Consider the following 22,695-nt stretch of genomic DNA (forward strand, 5'->3'; position numbering starts at 1 on the left):
AAAATTAGAGTTGAGAAGCTAATGCTTAGTTCATGAGATACAATGTACCATGATGAATAGAAAAACAGAAGAAATGAAAGAAACATATAATGTAACTATGGACATAAATTTGCAGAAAGCCTAATAAGAGATGCCAGTAAGGTTAGGTTTCTTATCAGAGAAGTTTCTCATATATACTGATGCATCTAGTTAAATTATATTTTAGGAGATCCAAAATTCCTATAAAATTTCAACCATTATTTTTTTAATGTCAGTATTAAGAAATATTTATAATGACTATAGTTTAATTAAAATACATATTTAAATTTCGTTCAAACTGGTTTAACCAGGGCATTTAACCAATATATTTAGTTTAACAATAAGTAAAAATTCATCCACTGAAAGACAGAAATTGGTCAAATACCTTCCAAAATGTAGATACATTCCTTGTTTGGTGGATATGAGTCAGGATAATTTGGTGAAGCAAAATGACCTCCATTGCTTGTTCGAACCCAAATGCCACACTGGGTTGCAGGAATGTGCTTGATTCCAATATTTTGTCCATCTTAGGGAAAAATGTAAAACATCACTTATAGTTCCCCCCACAACTTCCCCAAACAACTGCCCACTCTGTTACACACACATATATATAATTTTTAAGAACCACTGACAAATTCAGCATAACAAATTGAATATAGCAGAAGTGAAATGAAGGTGAAGATGGTATGCTGTGCTGGCTAGAAGCATTTGCTCTAGAGGACAAGTTTGCCATGTATAAGAATGGGGAAATAAAATGCGTAGATTTTACAAGGGCAAAACCATGTGGGAGAATCTGATAAATCAATAAAGTGCTATAAAATTCATTTCTGACATAAAAATAAAAGGACCCCAGGAATTTATCTGTGGTGTGGTACCTCTATATTTAGTTTAACACAAAGTCAAATAAGATTCAAAGATTACAAAGGGATTTTATTTTAGTTAAAGGTTGTAGGTTGAACACATGCATTTAGCTCTGCTCCTTCTTCAAAGTCCACTTAAACGACAGTAAACAATTTTTTTAAGGGCGTAAACCCATAAGTACAAAGAGGTGGATGCAATAGTAACAACTGGCAGCACTAGGTATCTCTGGCAGTGGGGGAAGAGGTGGTGAAGTTGGGCTTTTTAAAAACATGAGGCTTGGTTAAAAGTCTCTTTGGAATCAATTTGATTTCTAATACCCTTCCCTACTCCACAAATCTAGGTAGCTGCTGCTCTATCACCATATCAGAAAATGAGACTATTTCTTTGGAGAAGGTACAACAGGGTTGCTGGACCAGGGGACACCAGGCACAGCTGAGGGCAAAAATACCAACCTGAAAACAGGGAGATGAGGTGAATGGTAACATGCTGAACCACACTTCCCGTCTCTTCCCCCACTCAACTTCCCAAAGGCCTCAGATGTAGAGCCTCTAAGCAGGAAATGGAATCTTAATCTTTTCTGGGGAATCTAATGAGCCCAAAGAAAAAGACTCAAGGATGTGGACTTGGTCACTCACCAGGGAGGGTGGCAGTAAAGAAGCCCTGTCTACACTTGCAGATGGCTAACGAGCAGATCTGCATGCTCCTCTCATAACTATGAAAGGCATTCAAGGAGCACCAGACATTTGAGGAAAGCCTCTAATATGAAAAACAGATTAAAAACAAACAAAAAAGCCACTCTGAGGATACAAACATTATAGAATATTAAAAACACTAAACAAAACGATCATTTAATCTCCTCAGAGAACAAGAGAGTACAGTTGACCCTTGAACAACATGGGATTGAACCGCGTGGGTGCGCTCACTACTTGGTCTGCGGTCAGCTGAATGTGAGGATGCGGAACCGCGAATACAGAGGCAGGTTTTGACTACGTGGCGATCCGCACTGCTCACCCCTGCATTGTTCAAGGGTCAAATGTATATCGATAAGACACAAGAACAAGGCATACTCTTAAAAAAAAGAATATTTAGAAAACAAATGAAAGTTTCTAAAAATAGAAGAAATGAAAAAAATAGCAAGTTTGGAGCAGAGGTCCATAAACTATGGCCCTGGACCAAATCTGGCCTGCTGCCTGTTATTGTAAATCAAGTTCACTGGAATATATCCATGCCCATCCATGTGTGTACTGTTCTGTCTATGGCTGTTTTCACCCTGCAACTGCAGATCTGAATAGGTGCTCCTTCGACTACAAAGGTCTTCAAAGCCTTAAACGATTACTATCTGGCCCTTTATAGAAAAAAGTTTTCCAATTCTTGGTTTAGCAGATAAAGTTGAGGAAGTCTCAGTGTAGACTACTGAGAAGAAAACAGTTAAAAGAGAAATGGAAAACAGAAAAGATTTTTTAAAAAAGTAACCTAATAATAAGAGTTCCTTGAAGACAGAAAAGAGAAAAATGGAGAAAAGGGAACTTTAAAAATTAAACAAGAAAAAAGGGAAAGAAAAATTTCCCACACCCAAAGGCAAAATTTTCATATTGAAAAAGCCCAACGGGTGACTTGACATAAACCCTGAAGAGATGTAACCAGAATTATAACAATACTGATGTGGGTGCTGTGGCGCAAAGTTAAAAGAACACTTGTACGTGGTAGGTGGTGAAGAGGAGGTGCATGAAACGGCTCAATTCTCATCCTGCACGGTGGGAAAATCATTTTCTACTACCTGAAACTGAAATAAGCAAGAAGAGCTGTATAGTATGTTATTTAGAAATATGCAGGAAAATACCAAAAGAATCAGCTAAGAGCGGCTATCTCCATGGAGAAATGGGGTAAGGTAGGCTGAGGGACTGATTTTTCCTAATTAACTTTTTAGAATGCTTTGACTTTTGTCATGTGTATGTATAACTTTGATGAAAATAAAAATTAGTCAGGTTATTTAGGAAATGTACTAAACTCTGACATGAATATCTGGCTCAAAACTCACACTAGCTAATCCTCTTTCATAAACAAGGACAATTAGAACAGGTCCCCAGGGCTTTGAATAAGCTGTTGATGAAAACTTTTCCTTTGTCTACACTGGAAAAAGGGATTTTTATTTTTGCTTAGTGATAAAGCATGAATCTCATTTGATTTTTGGACATAATCCATAGTGTTCTAGGAGTCACTAGTTACGCCAATTTTTAAAATTTATCAGTGCAAGACTTTATGTTAACAATTTACTCTAGTTAACTGCAGCTGAACCCAGCCGAACTGAGGCTGACAGGTTGACGGAAAGCCTTAGGTCACTGGAACACCCCAGAGGGATTATGGAAATAGTACTCAAAAGTTGAAATCCTTCCAAATAAGCCATCCCACTGTCCTGAACATGCAGTAAATTAGCACTGTAAGTTCTTTACCTTGGGTCTTTTGGGCCACAGCAATCCCTTCCACTACAAGTATTGTTATTAACAACACTAGAGAAATAAAAGAGAAGAGAAGTTAAAAAGTTGAATCTACATTAGATTTTACCAAGTTTATAAGAAAAATCAGGTGACAAAAAAAAGATGAACTAAAACTCCCTATTTCTTACTAACATTCACTCTCAAGATTTTTAAGTGTTAAATGTTATGTTGAGTTACTATTTGACACTTAAGACAACCCAAGAAAAAATGTAATTGATATTATACTCATTTATACAAGCACTAATAGTACATTTTCAATTTATGATGGATTAAAAAACACATACTTTTTTTTTAACAAACTGAGCTGACCCCAATTATCCTGTATTTATTTTACTCCATCTCCTCAAAGACTTTACATGCATAATGGCTAGCTTTGCAATGTATTATGCCAGTAAAAGTTCAATTAGATTATTTGACTTGTGAGAACATTCATAATAAAGACAGAAGTAAGGGGGCAGCAGTTTCCTAGAAATCAGTTTAAGACACTCTATAGCTGTGCAGTACGATGCTGTGTCCTGCATTACGAAAGCTAGCATTATTTAGAAAATGGAGCTTCTCCCCACCCTCTGCCCCCAAGTTTAACATTTCTGATACCCAATGAACAATATATTGTTTTGTATATGTTTGTGTTTTGAAGATAACATGTTATTTTTAAGAATGATGCACTGATATCTTTCACTCTCCCTTTCAACGGAAACCACACTATCAGCCTCCTGTGTAAACTGGAGTTTTTATTATTCATTCGGTCAGCAAGCACATACAGAGTACCTACTGGATACCAAGCACTGAGGATACACAGATTGAGGTAGGGGAGAAATACAGCAAAACAGTTAAAATGGACTTCAGGAGTTAGGTGGATCCAGGTTGGGGTTCAAGTTTTGCTCTGTACCAGCTGTGAGGCCTTTTCAGCTCAGTTTACTTATTTGTAAAATGCGGATGTTGTGCTAATAACACCAACATCACAAGGTTGTTGCGAAGATTAAATGAGGTGACGCACATTGCACAAAGCCCTTTATATGTGCCAAGCATTCTGCTAAATAAATGATAGACTTTAGGACAAACTGCCGTCCTTAAGGAGTCAACCTATTGTCAAAGACAATCTACAATACAAGGTGAAAGGAGTTTAACAGGGGTCATAACAGAAGGCACAAATGAAGCAGAAAAGGGAACCATTCATTCAGCTGGGGGTTAAGAGGAATAGAGGAAAGCTTTAGAAAAAAAAGGTATATTCTAGTGGGACTGGATAGAACTCCTACCTAGGAGGGGGAGAAAGAAACAGTTTAGACAAAAACATGGAGCCATGAGCACTTATCTATAGGCGGTGTTAGTGAAATTCTGAGTACGATAGTACAGTTAGCATGTGGAGGGGAAAGTGGTACATCAGGTTAGAAATAGTAGGATGAGATCCGACTGTAAAAAGCCTTGAATGCCATGCTAAAGAGTTTGGACCTTTGACTACAAGGAGAAATCACTGTGAGTTTTCAAACTAGAGAGTGACATTATCACATCTGTGTTTCAGACCACTAATCTTGATGGTTGTGTGGAGTCTAAATTTTTAAAAAGAGAGGTCATTTAGGAAGCAAAGATGATATGGTCTTGAAGCAGAGTAGTGTAAATGGGAAGGAGGAGATATTTATAACATGATTCAGATATAGAGTCAACTGCAATTGGTGACTTAAAGGATGTCTAGGGGTGAGGGAGATGGAGGCACTGAAGAGATGCTAGTTAAGTGAGTGGTAGATGGTCAAGCCATTGTTCACTCAGTAGCACGTACCCAGCATGTACTACCCAAAGTCACCAATGTACAAAGAGTTCTTGTCATCTTACGCTGTTTACATCTTATAATCTAATCATACATCTTCATGTTTGGTTTCCTGTATCCTTGTTGACCTTTGTTTCCTCTGTCTTCTCTCAACAACTTTAATTTCCCCTCCTTTTCTTTGGTTGCTAGCAGTATTGAAGATCTCATGCTATGTAGGAACAATCCTTCCTTCAAACTCTTAACATCTTGGCACTGGATCAGAGTTAGAGGAATGAATTTTGAACCGTTTTTAAAAAACAAAAAACCCAGAAGATTTCTGAGCAAAAAGAAAAACTAGGGACTTCTCTGGTGGCGCAGTGGTTGGGAATCCACCTGCCAGTACAGGGGACACGGGTTCGAGCCCGGGTCCAGGAAGATCCCACATGACGTGGAACAACTAAGCCCGTGTGCCACAACTACTGAGCCTGCGCTCTAGAGCCTGCGAGCCACACTACTGAGCCTGCGAGCCACAACTACTGAAGCCCGCGTGCCTAGAGCCCATGCTCCGCAACAAGAGAAGCCACGGCAATGAGAAGCCTGCGCACCACAACAAAGAGTAACCTCCGCCCGTCGCAACTAGAGAAAGCCCGCCCGCAGCAATGAAGACCCAACGCAGACAAAAATAAAAATAAATAAAATACATTAAAAAAAAAAAAGAAAAAAGAAAAACTAGGGAATTCCCTGGCAGTCCAATGGTTAGGACTCTGTGCTTTCAATGCCGAGGGCCTGGGTTCAATCCCTGGTTGGGGAACTAAGATCCTGCAAGCCGTGAGGCACAGCCAAAAAAAACAAAACAAACAAACAAACTAGGGTAATGTTAGATATTTGACAATTCAGCAAATATCACAACCATCTGTACCAATGTATCTTGATAGAGGACACTATTTCCCAAGGCATATCATCCCAGTCAGATGATACACAACTGGTCAAAATTTTGTGATTATACCTTGCCTCCTGATTCACAGACGTAACAATTTACCAGTTTTTAAATTTATAATTCACAGTATTTAAGCAAGTAATACAAAACCAGGCAGAAAGGGAAAGTAAGAAGTCAACAAACTGAAACCAGGAGAGCAACAGTAAAACTATGGTAAAAAGAAGAATTGTGCCTGGAAAATTATTCTACATAATGACTAATAAAAATTTGGCTTTGTAAAACACTTGATTTATGGAATTTGCACAGAATATACAATTGAGGTAGAAAAATCACATTAAAATAAAATTACATGACCAAATAACCCTATTAATCTTTTCTACTTTATTTAGGGTGTTGCTCACAATTCCCCCCTGCCAAATGTTTAAAAAATCTATTCACAACTCTTATCAACCAAATGAACTGTGCCACTGAATTTAAAAAATGATATATAAATAAGGCAAATGTGCACAACAATTAGGGACAGAAATATTTAGTGATAGCTGTGGTGATATAGTTTTGACTATTAATCATTCTAAATTCGGTATCATAAGAAACAGTTTTCGCTTAGTTGTATAATAGGATCTTTGTAAGTTGCTTGCTATAATCAGGCTGAGACAGTAAAACAAACTCTACTGATGCCAAACATTGGAATTATCTAGTACGTGAAGCAGTGCTGTCGTGCTCTGTTCTGTCCTTAGTCCCAATCTATGTGCCACTTGTTCCCTTCTTTCTCTTACCAAAAGGGTCAATAATTTCTCAAATCCAGAAATACCTCACACTTTGAATTCAAAGACAATGTACCCAGGAAGGCACTAATTCTTTAAGGCAGAAATCCATGCCAAAATAAAAATTCTAAACTCCACAACCACAGAGTTTGGTTATGCAGAGAACTGCTTGTGGTCTGATGCTTGAAAAAGGTACTGTCCACCACTTATGTCCTCACCTCTGGTTCTGGAGTTTAATGTAGTGTAGTTTAATAACCAGTGTACAGATCTGACTTAAAAATGAAGGCTTAAATGATAAAGACAGGTGCCATTCAAGGTATTAAATACAAATCCTCCAAGCTACTCCTTTTAACACTGAATCACTGTTATCAGAGTTCTCTACCGCAATCCTGTCCCCAGACCTTCCAGTTTAAGGCTGTACTTTCCAATCAACTAAAAATCAAGGTCAGGTTTATTCTTTCCACTGTTACTTAATAGTGGCAACTCTGGCCAATGCAATAAATACTGGAAAGGAGACAAAATTATTATTTATAGACAATGTTATTTTAAAACCTAGAAGTCCCAAGAGAATTACTTGGAAAATGATTACACCTATTAAAGGAAGAGAGTAAGACCAAAATAAATTAAACAAACAAGTAAATAAATTTAATACAATGGAGAAGTAATATGTTTTAGATAATAAAACAATATAAAAGTAACATTTCTTCCCAGTAAGTCATACAATATTTAATGATGTTTTAATAAAAATCTCAGTGTGTTTTTTTGGTACTTAAAATGCTTCTGATGGTCATCTTAAGTACTTTTTTATATTGGCCAAGGAAAATATAAAAATAAAAGACTAAAATACATAAAAATAATATACTTACTATAAAGCTACAGTAATTATAAAATGTAGCCACGGTAGGGGAAGAAACAGATGATCTGTCAACAAACATTACTAGCATCCACTGTATTACAGGCAGTGAGTCAGTCCCTGGAACTACAATGAACCAAGAAGACATGGTCCTTATTCTCAAGGGGTCTTTAGATAAGAAAATGGAAGAAGAGGAAAAGCTCAGAAACAGACATATATATCCCAGAATTTATTAAAATATATGTGATATTTGAAACACTTGGTGAGAAGACAGTTTTAATAAATGGTTCTGGGATAACTTGTTAATTATTCGGAAAAAAAAGTAGGTCCCTACTTCAAGCTATCAATAAGTAGGAAAATAAATAGCAGACTGAAAAAAAGATGAATTAGATTTATACTTTTGGGAGAACACCTTCATTTACAAAAGACAGGAACATAAATAAAAACTACAAACAGATGGGATAGAAGATTATGCCACCAGGAAAATGTGCCCCCAAAATGCAGAAATTCTGCCTTACTAATATTAAAAAAAAATGTAGATTCTAGTGTTGGTCAGGATATAGGAAACTGACTTATTCTGCCACTGGATTGTAAACTGGCACAGCTTTTGGGAGGTTAACCTGGTAATATATATCAAGGCTTAGAAATGTACAAATTCTACCCAGCAGTTCTTCCAGATTTGAGAAATGAATCATTGGGACGGTAGTTCTCAAACTTTAGTGTGCATCATATTCATCTGGAGGGCTTATTAAAACAGACTTGGAGGGGGGGGTTACTTCCAGAGATTTTGATCCAGTAGGTCTGGGGTGGGGCTTGAAAACTTGCATTTTTAACAAATTCCCTAGTGACGCTGAAGCTGTTGGCCCTGGCACCACACTTGTTTTCTTCTTTGGTGACAGTAGGAGCAAGTGTGGGCCAAGATGGATGGGGCGGGGCAGAGGGTGGGCACAAAGGAGTTGATAAGTTGATTTTGGAAATGTTGGTGAATGCTCTACTACATATATGTATGTATATGTGTGTGTATTCTGATAAAGTCCCTACAAATACCTCTTGTTTCTGAACATCTGCACTTGCCACGGACCTTCCTCTGCTTCTACAAAATAACGTTCACACTGTTAAAAACCTGCTTTTTCTAGGAACTCTCTCAAGATTAATTTTATTAGACAGCATTCATACTTTTCACTTTTGTAACTGTTCACTAGCTCTCTATCTCTGTCTGGTTTTGTTTCTTTCACTGATTTTGCACACTCCTATTATGTTAGCATAAGGTCTGGCATGAGTAATAAAAAACCCAGACTAGTAGTTTAAACAAGATAAGAGTATATTTCTCTGTCAAGTAAACAAACTGTGCAGGTAAGTAGTCAAGGGCTAGAGTGAAGGCTATACCATTACTAGGGACCTAAGCTCCTTCTGTCTTATTGCTCAGTTGTGCATGACTTTCATTTCCAGGGTCATCTTATGGTCCAATATAGATGCTAGAGTGCCAGGTTCCATATCTTCTTTACAGCTACCATGTCTGCATTACAGTCAGCAAGAATGAAGAAATGACACAGGGCAGTCCTCCTTCCTTTAAAAACTTTTGCCCAGAATCTACAATGATCTCAACATAAAAATTTTAACTGAACAACAAATACACCACCACTTCCCCAAAGTTGAACCCACATCTAACTGGTCAGACTTATTTAGTCACATGGCCACACTTAATCCTAAGGAAAGCTGGAAAATCTAGTATTTATTTTGGGTGATTGTGTGCTTAGTTAAAATTCAGAGAATCACTGAAAGGTAAAATGGATACTGGAAGAAAACTGGCTATTTCTGCCATAGTCCCCTATAGCCTACTCTGTCCCCGGCAGCCAGAGATCCTTTCAAAACATAAATCAGATCACATCACAGCCTTTCATAAAATCTTCCAACAGAGTCCCATTACATCTAGAATAAATCCATACTCCTTATTCTGACTTCAGAGGTCCTATGTGATGTGGCACCTGACCATCTATGGCTACACAGGTCTTCTTCCCACTTAAACACACCAAGCTAATTCTAGCCGTAGGGACTAGTTATTCCTTCTGCCTAGACTCTCTCTGCATGGCTGGTTCCTTCCTGTTATTCAGGTCTTGTGAGGCCTCTCCGACTGCTAAAGAAGCTCTACATTTTCTTCTTCATCCTGTTTTATGATACAAATACTATTTTAATTATTACTTATATTACCTGCTATTTTCTTGCTTATTATCTGTCTCTTCCTGCTAGAAAGAGGGACTTGTCTCTCTGATCCACTGATGCATCTCTAGCGACTAGAAGACTGGCTGGCCCATAACAGCACTCAACAAAAATTAGATGAATACATCAAGTGACTAAGCAGAATCCTGATTATATTTTCTTTGCAACTATAACATATAGTACAGAGTCCCACTAACAAATTAACAAGCACACTTCTTGGTTAACAGCAGGCACAGAGGTGACCCAGCTTATTTGAGCATAAATCAGGGGACAGAAAAAGAAATGATTTTTCTTTCCTTTTCAGATATGCTACTACTCTTACTTTTCTCAAGCTGACTCAATTTACCTTTGTTAGTAATTAAATGTACCTCTTCCTAAGCCTTCCTATTTTTAGCATCTAAGCGGTAAGGTTTGGTAAACCTATCATGAGACTCCATAATTTAAGAACCGCCTAACTGGTCTCCCTGCTCCTGTTTTCTATAATGAAAGCAAAATGGAGTTCCATTAGAGTCCATATACTACTTGAGGTAGTAGTAACTTGTTTTCCATCAGCTATGTTCCAAAGGACAGGAAAGTACCCTAATTTAATCAAACTCAATTTTACTTTGTAGTTAAGAAAGAAGATGGATCTTGGTGAACTTTGGGATCACTCCACCCTCCACATGCTAATCACATTGCCAATCACTTATAAGAAAGAGTAACTGCAGAAGTGCTTTCTCTTTCCTGCAGAATGTGACAACCTTCTTGTTTGTCAAATGCTCTTGAGATGGCAGTTTTGTATGCTCTAATTATACAGGAATCCTCAGACATCCACAACAGCTACCATCAGACTTTAACACGACCAGGTCACATTTTGAAGAGTATTTGGTATCTTCTCACCCACTAAGGCTATAATTTCCAATATATTACTCCAGGTATATTTAAACCAACATGTTTTAATGTCATTTTGACTAGGATGAATTGAACTTTCAGATTAGTACACCCTGTAATTTTGTGAACAAAGATGCTAAATAGCGTTAGTTCTTCGGGGGCCACTCTGATGAGCGACTGAAAGGGTGAGGGCCCTCAGCAATCAGAGCAACCTTGTTCTTATCTGTTCTTTGTTTAGTTTTTAAGTACCCACTCATAAGAGTTCCTCTGAGGGAGTTCTGTTAAGGAAAGTTTGGAAACCCACTGGATTAGATCACCTTTTAGGATTCCCCTTTCTAACTCAAACACCACAATAACTGGGATCTCAAAGGGCCCCAGGGACACATAAAAAAAAAACAAAACCAACAGGGACTTCCCTGGAGGTCCAGTGGTTAAGACTCCACGCTCCCAATGCAGGGGGCATGGGTTCGATCCCTGGTTGGGGAACTAAGATCCTGCATGCTGCAGGCAAATAAATAAATAAATAAATAAATAAATAAATAAATAAATAAATAAATAAATAAATTACTCTGCAGGATCATAAATTTTAAAATGACAGGAGATTGTGCTGAATGGGTAGTAACCACGAGCAGAACTTGGATTATTTTTTAGAATTTTAGATATGAACTTTATTTATAGTTTATCTTTTTTCTATCTTATTCCTAAAAGGACTGAAAATGGCTTTGATTTGAACTTGTTTTGTAATGCACATGTACGTGTATTAAAGGGCTGCATGTTTTTCCTAAAAGGTGAGTTTGGTTTCAAAACACAGATAACTTTTCAACTGTCAGTATTAAAATATTTTCTCCAACTCAGGGGAAAAAGTCAAAAAGTTAATTTTTCCCAAGGTTATGTTTAAAAACTTCCCTATTAAAGGGATAACTTTTCATTATGGTACTTATTTCTGTATGGTTTAATTTCTTGTAAGAGGCTTAAGGATGAAGGACAGGAGTTAATATTTGTCACAGTCTCAGATAAGATTTTTAAAATACAGTGCCAAGGGATAGTTATGCACTGTAACACCATAAATTTAACCACAGTTTATACAGATTTAAATGTTAACTGCGTCTAATAGGATTCTCCTGAAGCAAGTGTGCAGAATGAATATGAACAGTGAAAAACGGGTTTATAAAACTAATATAATATTTTCATGTGACTATTATACTTACTTAACTTTGATAGAAGGCAAATCAAATTTTATAAGACCTGGAGTGACCATAAACAGTTAAAAGTGAATTACTCAGATTTAACAATATATGAAAGGTTTAAAAGCCCAGCAGAGTTATCCTTTTGTTCTCACTGCTGGAAGTAAAACAAAGAATCAATGGCATCTCAAAGTTACCTTCTACTTAAAATTTCACACAGTCATTATGGCTGATTTGTTTTAGTAGAAACTGACCATAATATTCCAAAGAAGGCTTTTGGTAGGTAATATCCATAATTATGTAAATGTTAAATAACTGCTTCTGGTAAGAACCTCTTCAATGTTGAAACAATTTACACCTTACAGTATACTTAAGGGCTGCTTTTTCAGGCATTGGTGCACACAATGAATGGTAGCACTGGGAAACGCCAATATTTTTTAAAAGGTAATTTTTAAAAATTAAAAATACCAATGTTTGTATAGGTAACAAATGCATTCGGTTAAAAAAAAAAAATCAAGTGATACAAATGGGTGTGCAGTGAAACAGAAGTCTTCCCTTTACTCTTGTTTCTCAGTCTCCCAGATCCCTTTCTCAGAATCAACTTTTGTTAATTTCTTGAATCTTTCCAGACCAATTCCCCATATTTATAAGCACATATACATAAACTTCAGAAGACTTAAAAATAGCTGGCTTTCTCTCTACTAAGCCTAACAACAAGAAGTTAGCTTGAGCTTTAAAAATACACCAGCATGTAAAAATAGTGTAGGTTGGGTAAAATTAAAAAAAGAAAAGCCTGATACTACATTGTTTTCACTGTAGCTCTGCCATCAACCACAGAATCCTTTCCTGAAAGGTGCAACAACTAAATGCTTCACCACGGTGGCCAGAGAGGGCAGTGTGTACCAACGACAAAGGCAAAGGCAGAAAAGCTGCAAAACCCTTCACCATTCTAGGAGTATCAGAGATTCCGTCCTATCCAGCTCAGTTTCAAGTTCTGCAGGTAAAGCTGTATAATAGATCTACGTGATTTCTCCCCAGAGGGGGCTACTCAGATGGAATGTCATTATTACTGAACACCCTAAGGCAAAGAGGACAACGAAGCAATTCAGATAAGGAGCACTATCAGAAACCCTACTATGCATAGAATTTATTCTGAAAAAGTAAAACAAAATCTTCATTTCCAAGGAATGGTGATATAAATTGAGAGTTACAGAAAGACTACAGAAATTGATTTTAGAGATACACAATTTTAATACAATGAGGAAATCATTAATAATTTATGGGGTGACTGCGAAACAATCACCAGATAGAAAGTCTTAGGTTACCTTAGTACAAACTGTACCTATAAGTATACAGTGGGTAAATTGCTGAAATCTCAATTATGAATTTAGGAATATCTGAACAGTAGATAATTTGTGCAATTAAAATTTTAAGCAAAATTATACAGAATTTTCCAGTAAAACAAATTTGAAAAGTGTTAACATGGAGTGGGAAAAAACCCAACATTTTTCACTGTACAAATATCAAGATACAATGAAGAGCGCTAATCAATGCCTTAACTCCTTACCCAATATTTAAAAACGGGAATACTTCATAACATTACAAATAACACAGCTATTCAGTTTTCAATCTAAGTCAGTAGCGGAAAAGGGAAGCCCTTTATTGGTGGTGGTGATTTCCCTCCGAGGACCGAAAACAGGATTTATTCAGTCCGATTTTCAAAAACAACTTTGTATCACCATCTTAATTATCTATGTATATAAATTTTAATCTAAAATAACACCTCCTGGAAAATGCAAAGCAGCTGTTGTGTGTTTTGGAGCTTTGTGTACTTGGCAAGCTGACTGTTTTAATTCCCGGTACAACAAATCATAAAGAACCAGACACCGGCGGCAGGGTATCCTGAGGTCCCGCGAAGCGCCAAGGCGCAGCCCGGAGCAGCGGCGCCCGCAGTGGTGCCGCAGCCTCCGCGGCCGCAGCAGGTGGGACCCGGCCGGCGGGCAGGCCGTTCCACCGCCCGCCACCGCGGGGCTTTTCAAGAACACCTCCGCGACGCCTCAGCTGGGGTTTTTATTGTTTGCTCGGAATGACTTTGTTACTAACGCTGAAAAAGAGCGGCCTACGCTCCACTCACACAAACCCCACAACTTTGCAAAGCGATGTGCGGAATTCCGAGGAAGAGGCACGAGGGCACAGCTCGGAGGGCCGGCCGAGCCGCCGCGTCCCGATGCGCTCCCCGGTTCCCCTGCCACGGCACGCAGAAGGGTGGGGAGAAGCGCTCGGGGAGCGAGTCGATCCCGGCGGGAGCGGGGGCTCCGCGATCCGCTCGCGCCAGACAAAGAGGTGCGTCGGACGCCCGGCGCCGGGCAGGGACGCGAAGACGCCGGCTTCGCCCGCAGGGGGCGCCGTCCGCAGCTCTGGGCGCTTACCTTTGAGGACCGAGTAGAGCTGCTCCAGGGCCATGTTCCCGAGCTGCCCGGCGCTTCGCGAGGGGCCGAGGGGGCTACGAAGAGGCGGCGGCGGAAGCGCGGCGCTCACGGCTCAGCGCGGCGGCAGCCCCGCTCCGTCCCCATCGCCCGCCACCAGGTTGCTGCCCGCGGGGTAGGACTCAGGTCCTGCGGCCCGCCATGCCCGAGTCTCCTGACGGGCTCTCGCGCTGCCCCAGCCCCCCGACGGGCGCCGCCTCCTGCTCCGCGGCGCTCCGTCCCATCGACCGCCTCGCTGCCGGGGAGCGCGGATGCGAGGGACCGGACCTGCGCGGGCCGGTCCGCCTTCGGCCGCGGCGCAAACCCCGCTGAAGTGGCGGGCGCGGCGAGCCCACGCTCATTTAAGCAAGGAGCGCGAGCGCCGCGTGCCGGCCGCACCGCCTTCGCGCATGTGCCCGCCCCCCGCCCCCGCCCGCGTGCCCCTCGCAACCCTCCCGGCCAATCGCCTGGCGAGCCCGCCCGCGGCCTCGCACCCTGGGTGGGCGGTGCTCCCCGCTGGCGACCATTGTGTTGGGGGCGGGGCGAGAAGATTCGGGGCGCCGCCCTCTCGCCCGCTTTCCCGAGAGGCCGGCGCAGAGGGAGAGCCCGGCCTACGTCCCGCAGCCCCGGGCCGCGGGGTGAGCGGGTCCGAGCCCTCTAGGCCTGCCGCCTGAGGGAGGGCTGGGGCCAGCCGCCCACCCGGTTCGGCGGCCCTCGTCCGCCTGCCCACCTCCGTCCGCCCTCGCAGACGGAAGGGGGGCACCGACCCCATGGCCTCTTAAGACCTTAATTCAAGGTCAAAACTCTGCCCTGCTCAGCCCTGCTCTACTACCTGCCTCGGCAGGGGGCGCGGATCTGAGCGGGGCTCAGGACAGAGCGGGTCTGTTTAGCGCCAAGGGAGTTAACCTGACCAACGGTAGTGATTACTAACATTTACGGACCGCTTCCCAGATCGCCAGGCACAGCACCAAACACTTTACGTATCAATTCTGTAATCCTCGATTCACTTCCTGCGGGATAGGTACCGTTGGAGGATGGGGAAAAGGAGGCCAGGAGGGTTAAGTCATTTGTCCAGAGCCACACAGTGAAAGAGGGAGGCAGGGCTGTAAACCCAAGAAATCTGCCTCCAGAGACTGCCCTCTTTACCACCAAGCCATGCTGATGGGGTCGCTCGACTCCGCTGATAGCAAATCGCCAAATTTGCAAACAACTGCTTAGTATGTGGTATTCTGTTTTATTTTCTCCATAGTGATTATCACGCTCTGAAATTACCTTGCCTATCTACTTGTTTATTTGTTCATCACCTGTATCTCATTTACCCCCACTCTATTAAAATATAAGTTGCTTGAGGGCAAGGAGGCTACATTCATATATCCCCTCAACACATATTTATTGAGCATTAATTATGTGCAGAAAACAGTGATAGGTGCTGGGGAAATATCCGTGATTAAGGCCCTATCATAACAGAATATTTATGCCTGTATCTGACACATAGTGGGAACTCCACAAATATTTGTCTAACAAAGTTAAGGACAATTTGCAGCAACTGAAAATCTCTCTTTCCTTCTATCCCTCCAAAAGTAAGTATTAACAAGGTTTGCAAGTGAAAACATATTTAACATCAAATAATATTAAGGTATTTAGCCCTTTACCATGTGCTGTGGAAGGTATACGAGATGTGTATGAGGAAAATCACCTACAGTTAAATTGAGATTGCACACAAGAACCAACTAGTAAATAAAACATTTAAGAGGCTTTTCCACAAATATAATAAAGTGACTTATTGGGAGACCAGGACAGTATTACTATTATTAAATCTAAGTCACAGACAATGGTGGACAAAAAGAATTGGGAGGAAGGAGCCCTCTCAGCTTCTGGAATAATGGTTCTTTTTTTTTTTAAGAAATTCATGTTCATTCATTCATTCATTTATTTATTCATTCATTCATTTATTTATTTATTTATTTATTTATGGCTGTGTTGGGTCTTCGTTTCTGTGCGAGGGCTTTCTCTAGCTGCGGCAAGTGGGGACCACTCTTCATCGCGGTGTGCGGGCCTCTCACTGTCACGGCCTCTCTTGTTGCGGAGCACAGGCCCCAGACGCGCAGGCTCAGTAGTTGTGGCTCACGGGCCCAGTTGCTCCGCGGCACGCGGGATCTTCCCAGACCAGGGCTCGAACCCGTGTCCCCTGCATTAGCAGGCAGATTCTCAACCACTGCGCCACCAGGGAAGGCCTGGAATAATGGTTCTTAATGCATAATTGTTGACTGAAGGAAGAATCCATGTGTGTATGATGTCATCAGAGAATGCTTCATGAAGGAGGTGACACGCAAAGAATGAAAAGGCTGTGGATGCCAAGTGGAGAGGAGAGAGAGCAGAAGAGCTTTCACATCAGGCAAGGAGCAGGGGTGAGCATCACATTTGGGGCAAGTGTTGTGACTGGTAGTGAAGATAAAGTTGAATATGGTGGGTTTTGACTATGGAGATTCTTGCTTGATTGCTAGGCGAAGGAGTTTGTGCTTGACTCAGGAGGCTAGAGGCAGTTTTTAATAGTGGAGCAATGGAGTTCTGGAAACATTAATCTGGCACTTGAGTTGGTACAATAAAAGGGGAGAGATTAGAACAACCGTATTCACAAAGTGTATACACAGCACTGTTTCATTTAGCCTAGTACCTCTTATGGTAGTACCATTTTGGTGAAACCTAAGAAGTCTTTTCTCTAGTATGTTGGCTGGGGAGTAGATTCCCAAGGAGTGGATTGGGACTGTTCATTCTGTGGCTCCCTTTTAAGACACCTATCTTTTGGATGTACTAGAGTAATTGTCTGTAGTTGATTTTCCAAGGAATGTGGTAAAGCACAGATAATAGCTGAGACTACTGTGTGGCCATATGCTGACTAAATCAAAAGAAAAGCAGTTTGCATCTCTCTCAGCTGGGGAGTTCTGTATTTGAAATATTATTTCCCTGGAAGACCACCCAGTAGTATCCAGTCTGTTCCCAGATTACCTGCCAGTGCCCAGGTGATTGAGGACTGCTTTCTTTGTTCCCTGCCTGATCTTCCAGGCATAGGTATAGCCTCTCCAACTCCTCACAGATCATTCCTGTAGTTTACATTTCGTTTTCTCTGACCAAGTCTTCTGTAGCACTTGAATGGTGTTGTGGAGCATTGACTTACTTAAAAAATGCTGAATTTTATCTCAGTGTTTATGTACCAAACAGATTTTTGTTGTCTCTCTTTTTTGCTGGAGTTTGGGAGCTCTAACATTTTATTAAATGATAGCCTAGAAAGGCAGGTTATGTTTAGAGATTGTTACGGACTGAATGTTTCCCTCAAAATTCATGTGTTGAAATTTTAACCCCTAGTGTGCCTGTATTGGAGATGAGGCCTCTAAAGTTAAATGAAGTCATAAGGGTGGGACCCTGACCTGATAGGATTAGTTTCTTATAAGAAGAGACAGCAGAAAGCACAAGCATGGAGGAAACGCCGCGTGAGGACCTGATGAGAAGGCACCTGCCTGCAAGCTAAGAAGAGTGCTCTCACCAGAAACCAAATTGGCTGGAGCCTTAATCAGGGACTTCCAGCCTCCAGAACTGTGAGAAAATAAATGTTGCTTCAGTCACCCAGTCCATGACATTTGGTTATGGCAGCCTGAGCAGACTAATACAGAGACATAACGTAACTAAGGAAAATATAGGAATTGACACATGACCAAACTGATATTAGGAAATCTATTTGTAGTAAAAAAAATAGGGGTCTCATACTGCTTTTCTTACAGTGTGCAGATATGGCTACAATGATGGCGAAGTTTAGTGAAAAGCAAAATCATACAGGATCTCAGTGTATGAAGATTTCAGTGTCATACAACTGTGGGGATTTTTTTAGGGAAGGAAAAGAGGAAACTTTAAAATTTTTTATTAGTTCATTGAATTAGTTGGCCTGGGCTCTCATAACTAGATACCACAGACTGGATGGCTTAAACAATAGAAATTTATTTTCTCACAGTTCTGGAGGCTGGAAGTCCAAAATCAGGGTGCCAATAGGATTGGTTTCTGGTGAGACCTCTCTTCCTGGCTTGCAGACGGCAAGCTTCTTGCTGTGTCTTCACATGGCCCTTCCTCTGTGCACCAAAAACTCCTCATGTCTCTTCCTCTTCTTATAAGGACACCAGTCAGATTGTATTAAAGTCCTACTCTTATAACCTCATTTAACCTTAATTACATCCTTAAAGGCCCTATCTCCAAATACAGTCACATTGTGGGTTAGAGCTTCAACGTATGGATTTTGGCGGGGGGGGGGGAGGCACAGTTCAATCCATACACTCATGAACCAAAATTATCCCTGTGCTAATGATATTGAAGAAGACTTGTCTCCAGGGAGTCAAAACTGGTTCTTTCAGTAACAATGTCACCTACACTTGTTTCCAAATTTCTACCTTGTATAATTCCAAAGCAAGAAAAATTTTAAGAAATATTACCTACTATCAGTACTTAAGTATTTCAACTTTATCAGGAAAATTTCTAGTCATCCAATTACTTTCATTTCCTTGTGAAAAACTGAGAAAGGTCCTAACTATATATTTTAGAGTAACGTTGCTAACATATATGGTATCTTTCTCTTAAAAGCCAAAATCCCATTTTGAAAGATCTGTTTATGTTTAAACCTGTTTACTAAAACCGAAACAAATGCAAGTTTATTGGAACAGTAATAGGTGTGTAGTGATATCTTTTCATGGTTTTAATATTCATTTCCCTAATGCCAAATGATGTTGAGTACTTTTCATGAGCTTAGTTGCCATTCATGTATCTTCTTTAGTGAAGTGTCCAAGTTCTTGCTCGCTTTTAAATTGGGTTATTGTTTAGTTCTGAGAGTTCTTTATACATTCTGGATATAAGTCCGTTGTTGAATATGTGATTTGCAAATATTTCCATCACATATGTAGCTTGTCTGTTCATTCTCTTGAAAGTGTTTTTGGCAAAGAACATGTCTTTAAATTTAGATTTTTTTCTTTTATCTAAAATCTTTTTAAGATTTTTTTGTATTATTTCTAAGAACTCTTTGCCTTACCCCAGTTCATGAGTATATTCTCTTATGTTTCCTTCTAAAAATTTGATAGTTTTATGTTTTACATTTAAGGTTATGATCCATTTTGAATTAATTATTGTATGAGGTGTGAGGTTTAGGTCAAGGTTCTTTTTTTTCTTTGCATAGGGATGACCAAATAGTTTAACACTATTTATTTCAAAGACCACCTTCCACTGAATCACTTTTACACTTTGGTCAAAGATCAAATAGCTATATTTGTGTGGGATTATTTTTGGACTTTCTATTTTGTTCCATTGATCTATGTGTCTGTCTTTTTCCAGTACCACATTACCCTGATTATTATAGCTTTATAATAAGTCTTAAAATCAGGTAGTTTGACCTCCAACTTTGCCACCTTTTCCAAAATTATTTTAAGCTATTCTAGTTCCTTTACTCTTTCATATGAATTTTCTAATAATCTTGTCTATGTCCACAAAAAATACTGCTGGGATTTTGATAGGGATGTTATTAAATCTATAGGTCATTCTGGGGAGTGTTGACATCTTTACTAGGTTGGATCTTCCAATCCATGAACACAGTGTCTTTAAGTCTTCCTTTATTTCTTTCATCGCTATTTTATAGTTTTTGGCATACAGATCCTATGCATGCTTTGTTGTATTTATACATAAGAATTTCATTTTTGGGGTCTATTTTAAGTAGTATTTAAAAAAATTTCAATTTCCAATTGCTCATTGCATTTATATAGGAATATGATTGATTTTTTTGTGTTCACCTTGTATCCTGCTGAACTTGCTGAATTCACTTAGTTCTAGGAAGTTTTGTGTGTGTGTACAGATTTTTTAGACTATTATGTCATGTACTAATAGGGACAGTTTTATTTCTTCCTTTCCAATCTGTATGCCTTTTATTTCCTTTTCTTGGCTTATTATTTTAATTAAGATTTCCAGCACAACATTGTAAATCAACTGTATTTCAATAAAAAAATTTAAAAAGGGATTTCCCTGGTGGCGCAGTGGTTAAGAATCCGCCTGCCAATGCAGGGGACATGGGTTTGATCCCTGGTCCAGGAAGATCCCACATGCTGCAGAGCAACTAAGCCTGTGCACCACAGCTACTGAACCTGCGCTCTAGAGCCCGTGAGCCACAACTACTGAGCCCACACGCCACAACTACTGAAGCCCATGTGCTCTAGGGCCCGCGTGCCACAACTACTGAGCCCACATGCTGCAACTACTGAAACCCATGCGCCTAGAGCCTGTGCTCTGCCACAAGAGAAACCACTGCAATGAGAAGCCTGCACACTGCAATGAAGAGTAGCCCCTGCTTGCTGCAACTAGAGAAAGCTTGTGTGCAGCAATGAAGACCAATGCAGCCAAAATAAATTTTAAAAATTTTTAAAAATTACAAAAAGATACTATATTAAAACAGATGTAGGGGCTTCCCTGGTGGTGCAGTGGTTAAGAATCCGCCTGTCCTGAATGCAGGGGACACAGGTTTGAGCCCTGGGCCGGGAAGATGCCACATGCCACAGAGCAATGAAGCCCATGCACCACAACTACTGAGCCTGCACTCCAGAGCCCGTGAGCCACAACTACTGAAGCTCCTGTGCCTAGAGCCCACGCTCCACAAGAAGAGAAGCCACTGCAATGAGAAGCCCGTGCACCACAACGAAGAGTAGCCCCTGCTTGCCGCAACTATAGAGAAAGCCTGCGTGCAGCAACGAAGACCCAATGCAGCCAAAATTAATCAATCAATTAATTAATTAAAAAACAGATCTGAAAAATATTTTCCAGTACTATGTTGAAAATTATCAGTGGGGGAAAGCATTCAGTCTCTCATCATTAAGTATGTATCAATATTAGCTGTATTTTTTTTTTATTAATGCCCTTTATTAGGTTAAGGAAGTTCTATTCATAGTTTGCTTAGTTCTTTTTTGTTGTTGTTGTTGTTTTAAAATTAGGAGCAGATGTTAGATTTCGTCAGATTATCTTTCTGTGTCTATTGAAAGGATAAGATGGTTTTTCTGACTTAATAGTATGATAAATTATATTGTTTTTTTTCCCCCTCAAATAGTGAACTAGTTTTGCATTCTAGGATGAAACACACTTGGTAATGATATATTATCTTTTTATATATTTCTGCATACAATTTGCTAATGTTTTGTTGAGGATTTTTGGATCTGTGTTATGAGGGATATTGGCCTGTAGTTTTATTTTCTTGCAATGTCTTTGACTGTTTTTGGCATTAGGGAAATATTGACCTTATAAAAGGAGTTGTGAGATATTCCTTCCTCTTCCTTTTCTTCAAGATACTGTGTAGAATAGGTATTATTTCTTAGATATTTGTAAAATTTGCCAGTGAAACCATGTGTTCCACTGAGTTTTCTTTTGTGGAAGGTTTGTTTTTTAATATAAAAATTTAACTTTTAAAAATAGATATGGTGTTTATTGATTTCTGCTTGGGTGTGTTTTGGTAGTTTATATCTTTTAAGGAATTGATCCATTTAATCTACTTTATTGAATTCATGGGCATAGCTAGTTCCTAGTATTTTTTTTTTTATTATTATGCCTTTAATGTCTGTGGGATCAGTAGTGATGTCTTATCTTTCGTTCATTATATTGGTTATTTATGTCTAATCCTTTTTTCTCCTGGTCAGAGGTCTAGCAATATTATTGATCTTTTCAAACAACCACCTTTTTATTTCATTGATTTCTGCTCTAATCATTTCCTTCTATCTTCTGTTTGCTTTAGATTTAATCTTTTTTCTTTCTAGTTTATTAAGGTGGAAACTTAGGTTACTGATTTTAGATTTTTTTTCTTTGTTAATATATGCATTTAATGCTATACATTTCCCTTTAAGCACTGCTTTCTCTGTCTCCTACAAATTTTATGTTGTATTTTATTTGTATTTGGTTAAAAATTTTTTAAGTTTCCTTTGAGACTACCTCATTGACTCCATGGTTATTTTAAAGTGAATTAATTTCCAAATATTTTGGTATTTTCCAGGTATGTTTCTAGTTTAGTTCAATCTTAGTCTGAAGACTTACGTTGTATTTTTATTTTTATTTGGTTAAAAGTATTTTAAAATTTCCTTTGAGACTTCCTCATTAGTCCCATGGTTATTTTAAAGTGCATTAATTTCTAGATATTTGGGTATTTTCTCTAGTTCAGTTCAATTTTAGTCTGAGGATCTTTGTATAATTTCTGTTCTTTTAAATTTGGTGAGGTTTGTTTTATAGCCCAGAT

The 22,695-nt window shown here is 39.6% G+C and overlaps 1 protein-coding gene across 3 annotated transcripts in view; it reads right to left on the minus strand.

Moving 5' to 3' along the window:
* Nucleotides 1-14,741, minus strand: part of NETO2 (neuropilin and tolloid like 2) — a 74,720-nt gene extending 59,979 nt beyond the window's left edge. For all 3 annotated transcript variants that reach the window (XR_009498970.1, XM_059904177.1, XM_059904176.1), the window contains exons 1-3: nucleotides 14,370-14,741; nucleotides 3,330-3,386; nucleotides 404-544 (exon numbers count right to left, since the gene is read on the minus strand). Coding sequence is in view for 2 of the 3 variants with exons in the window: in XM_059904177.1 (XP_059760160.1) it covers nucleotides 404-544; nucleotides 3,330-3,386; nucleotides 14,370-14,403 (232 nt within the window). In the remaining variant the exon portion in view is untranslated. The remainder of the gene's footprint in view (nucleotides 1-403; nucleotides 545-3,329; nucleotides 3,387-14,369) is intronic.
* Nucleotides 14,742-22,695: the final 7,954 nt, after the last annotated feature.

Source organism: Balaenoptera ricei, chromosome 19 (assembly GCF_028023285.1).
Source record: "Balaenoptera ricei isolate mBalRic1 chromosome 19, mBalRic1.hap2, whole genome shotgun sequence".
NCBI classification, from domain to species: domain Eukaryota; kingdom Metazoa; phylum Chordata; class Mammalia; order Artiodactyla; family Balaenopteridae; genus Balaenoptera; species Balaenoptera ricei.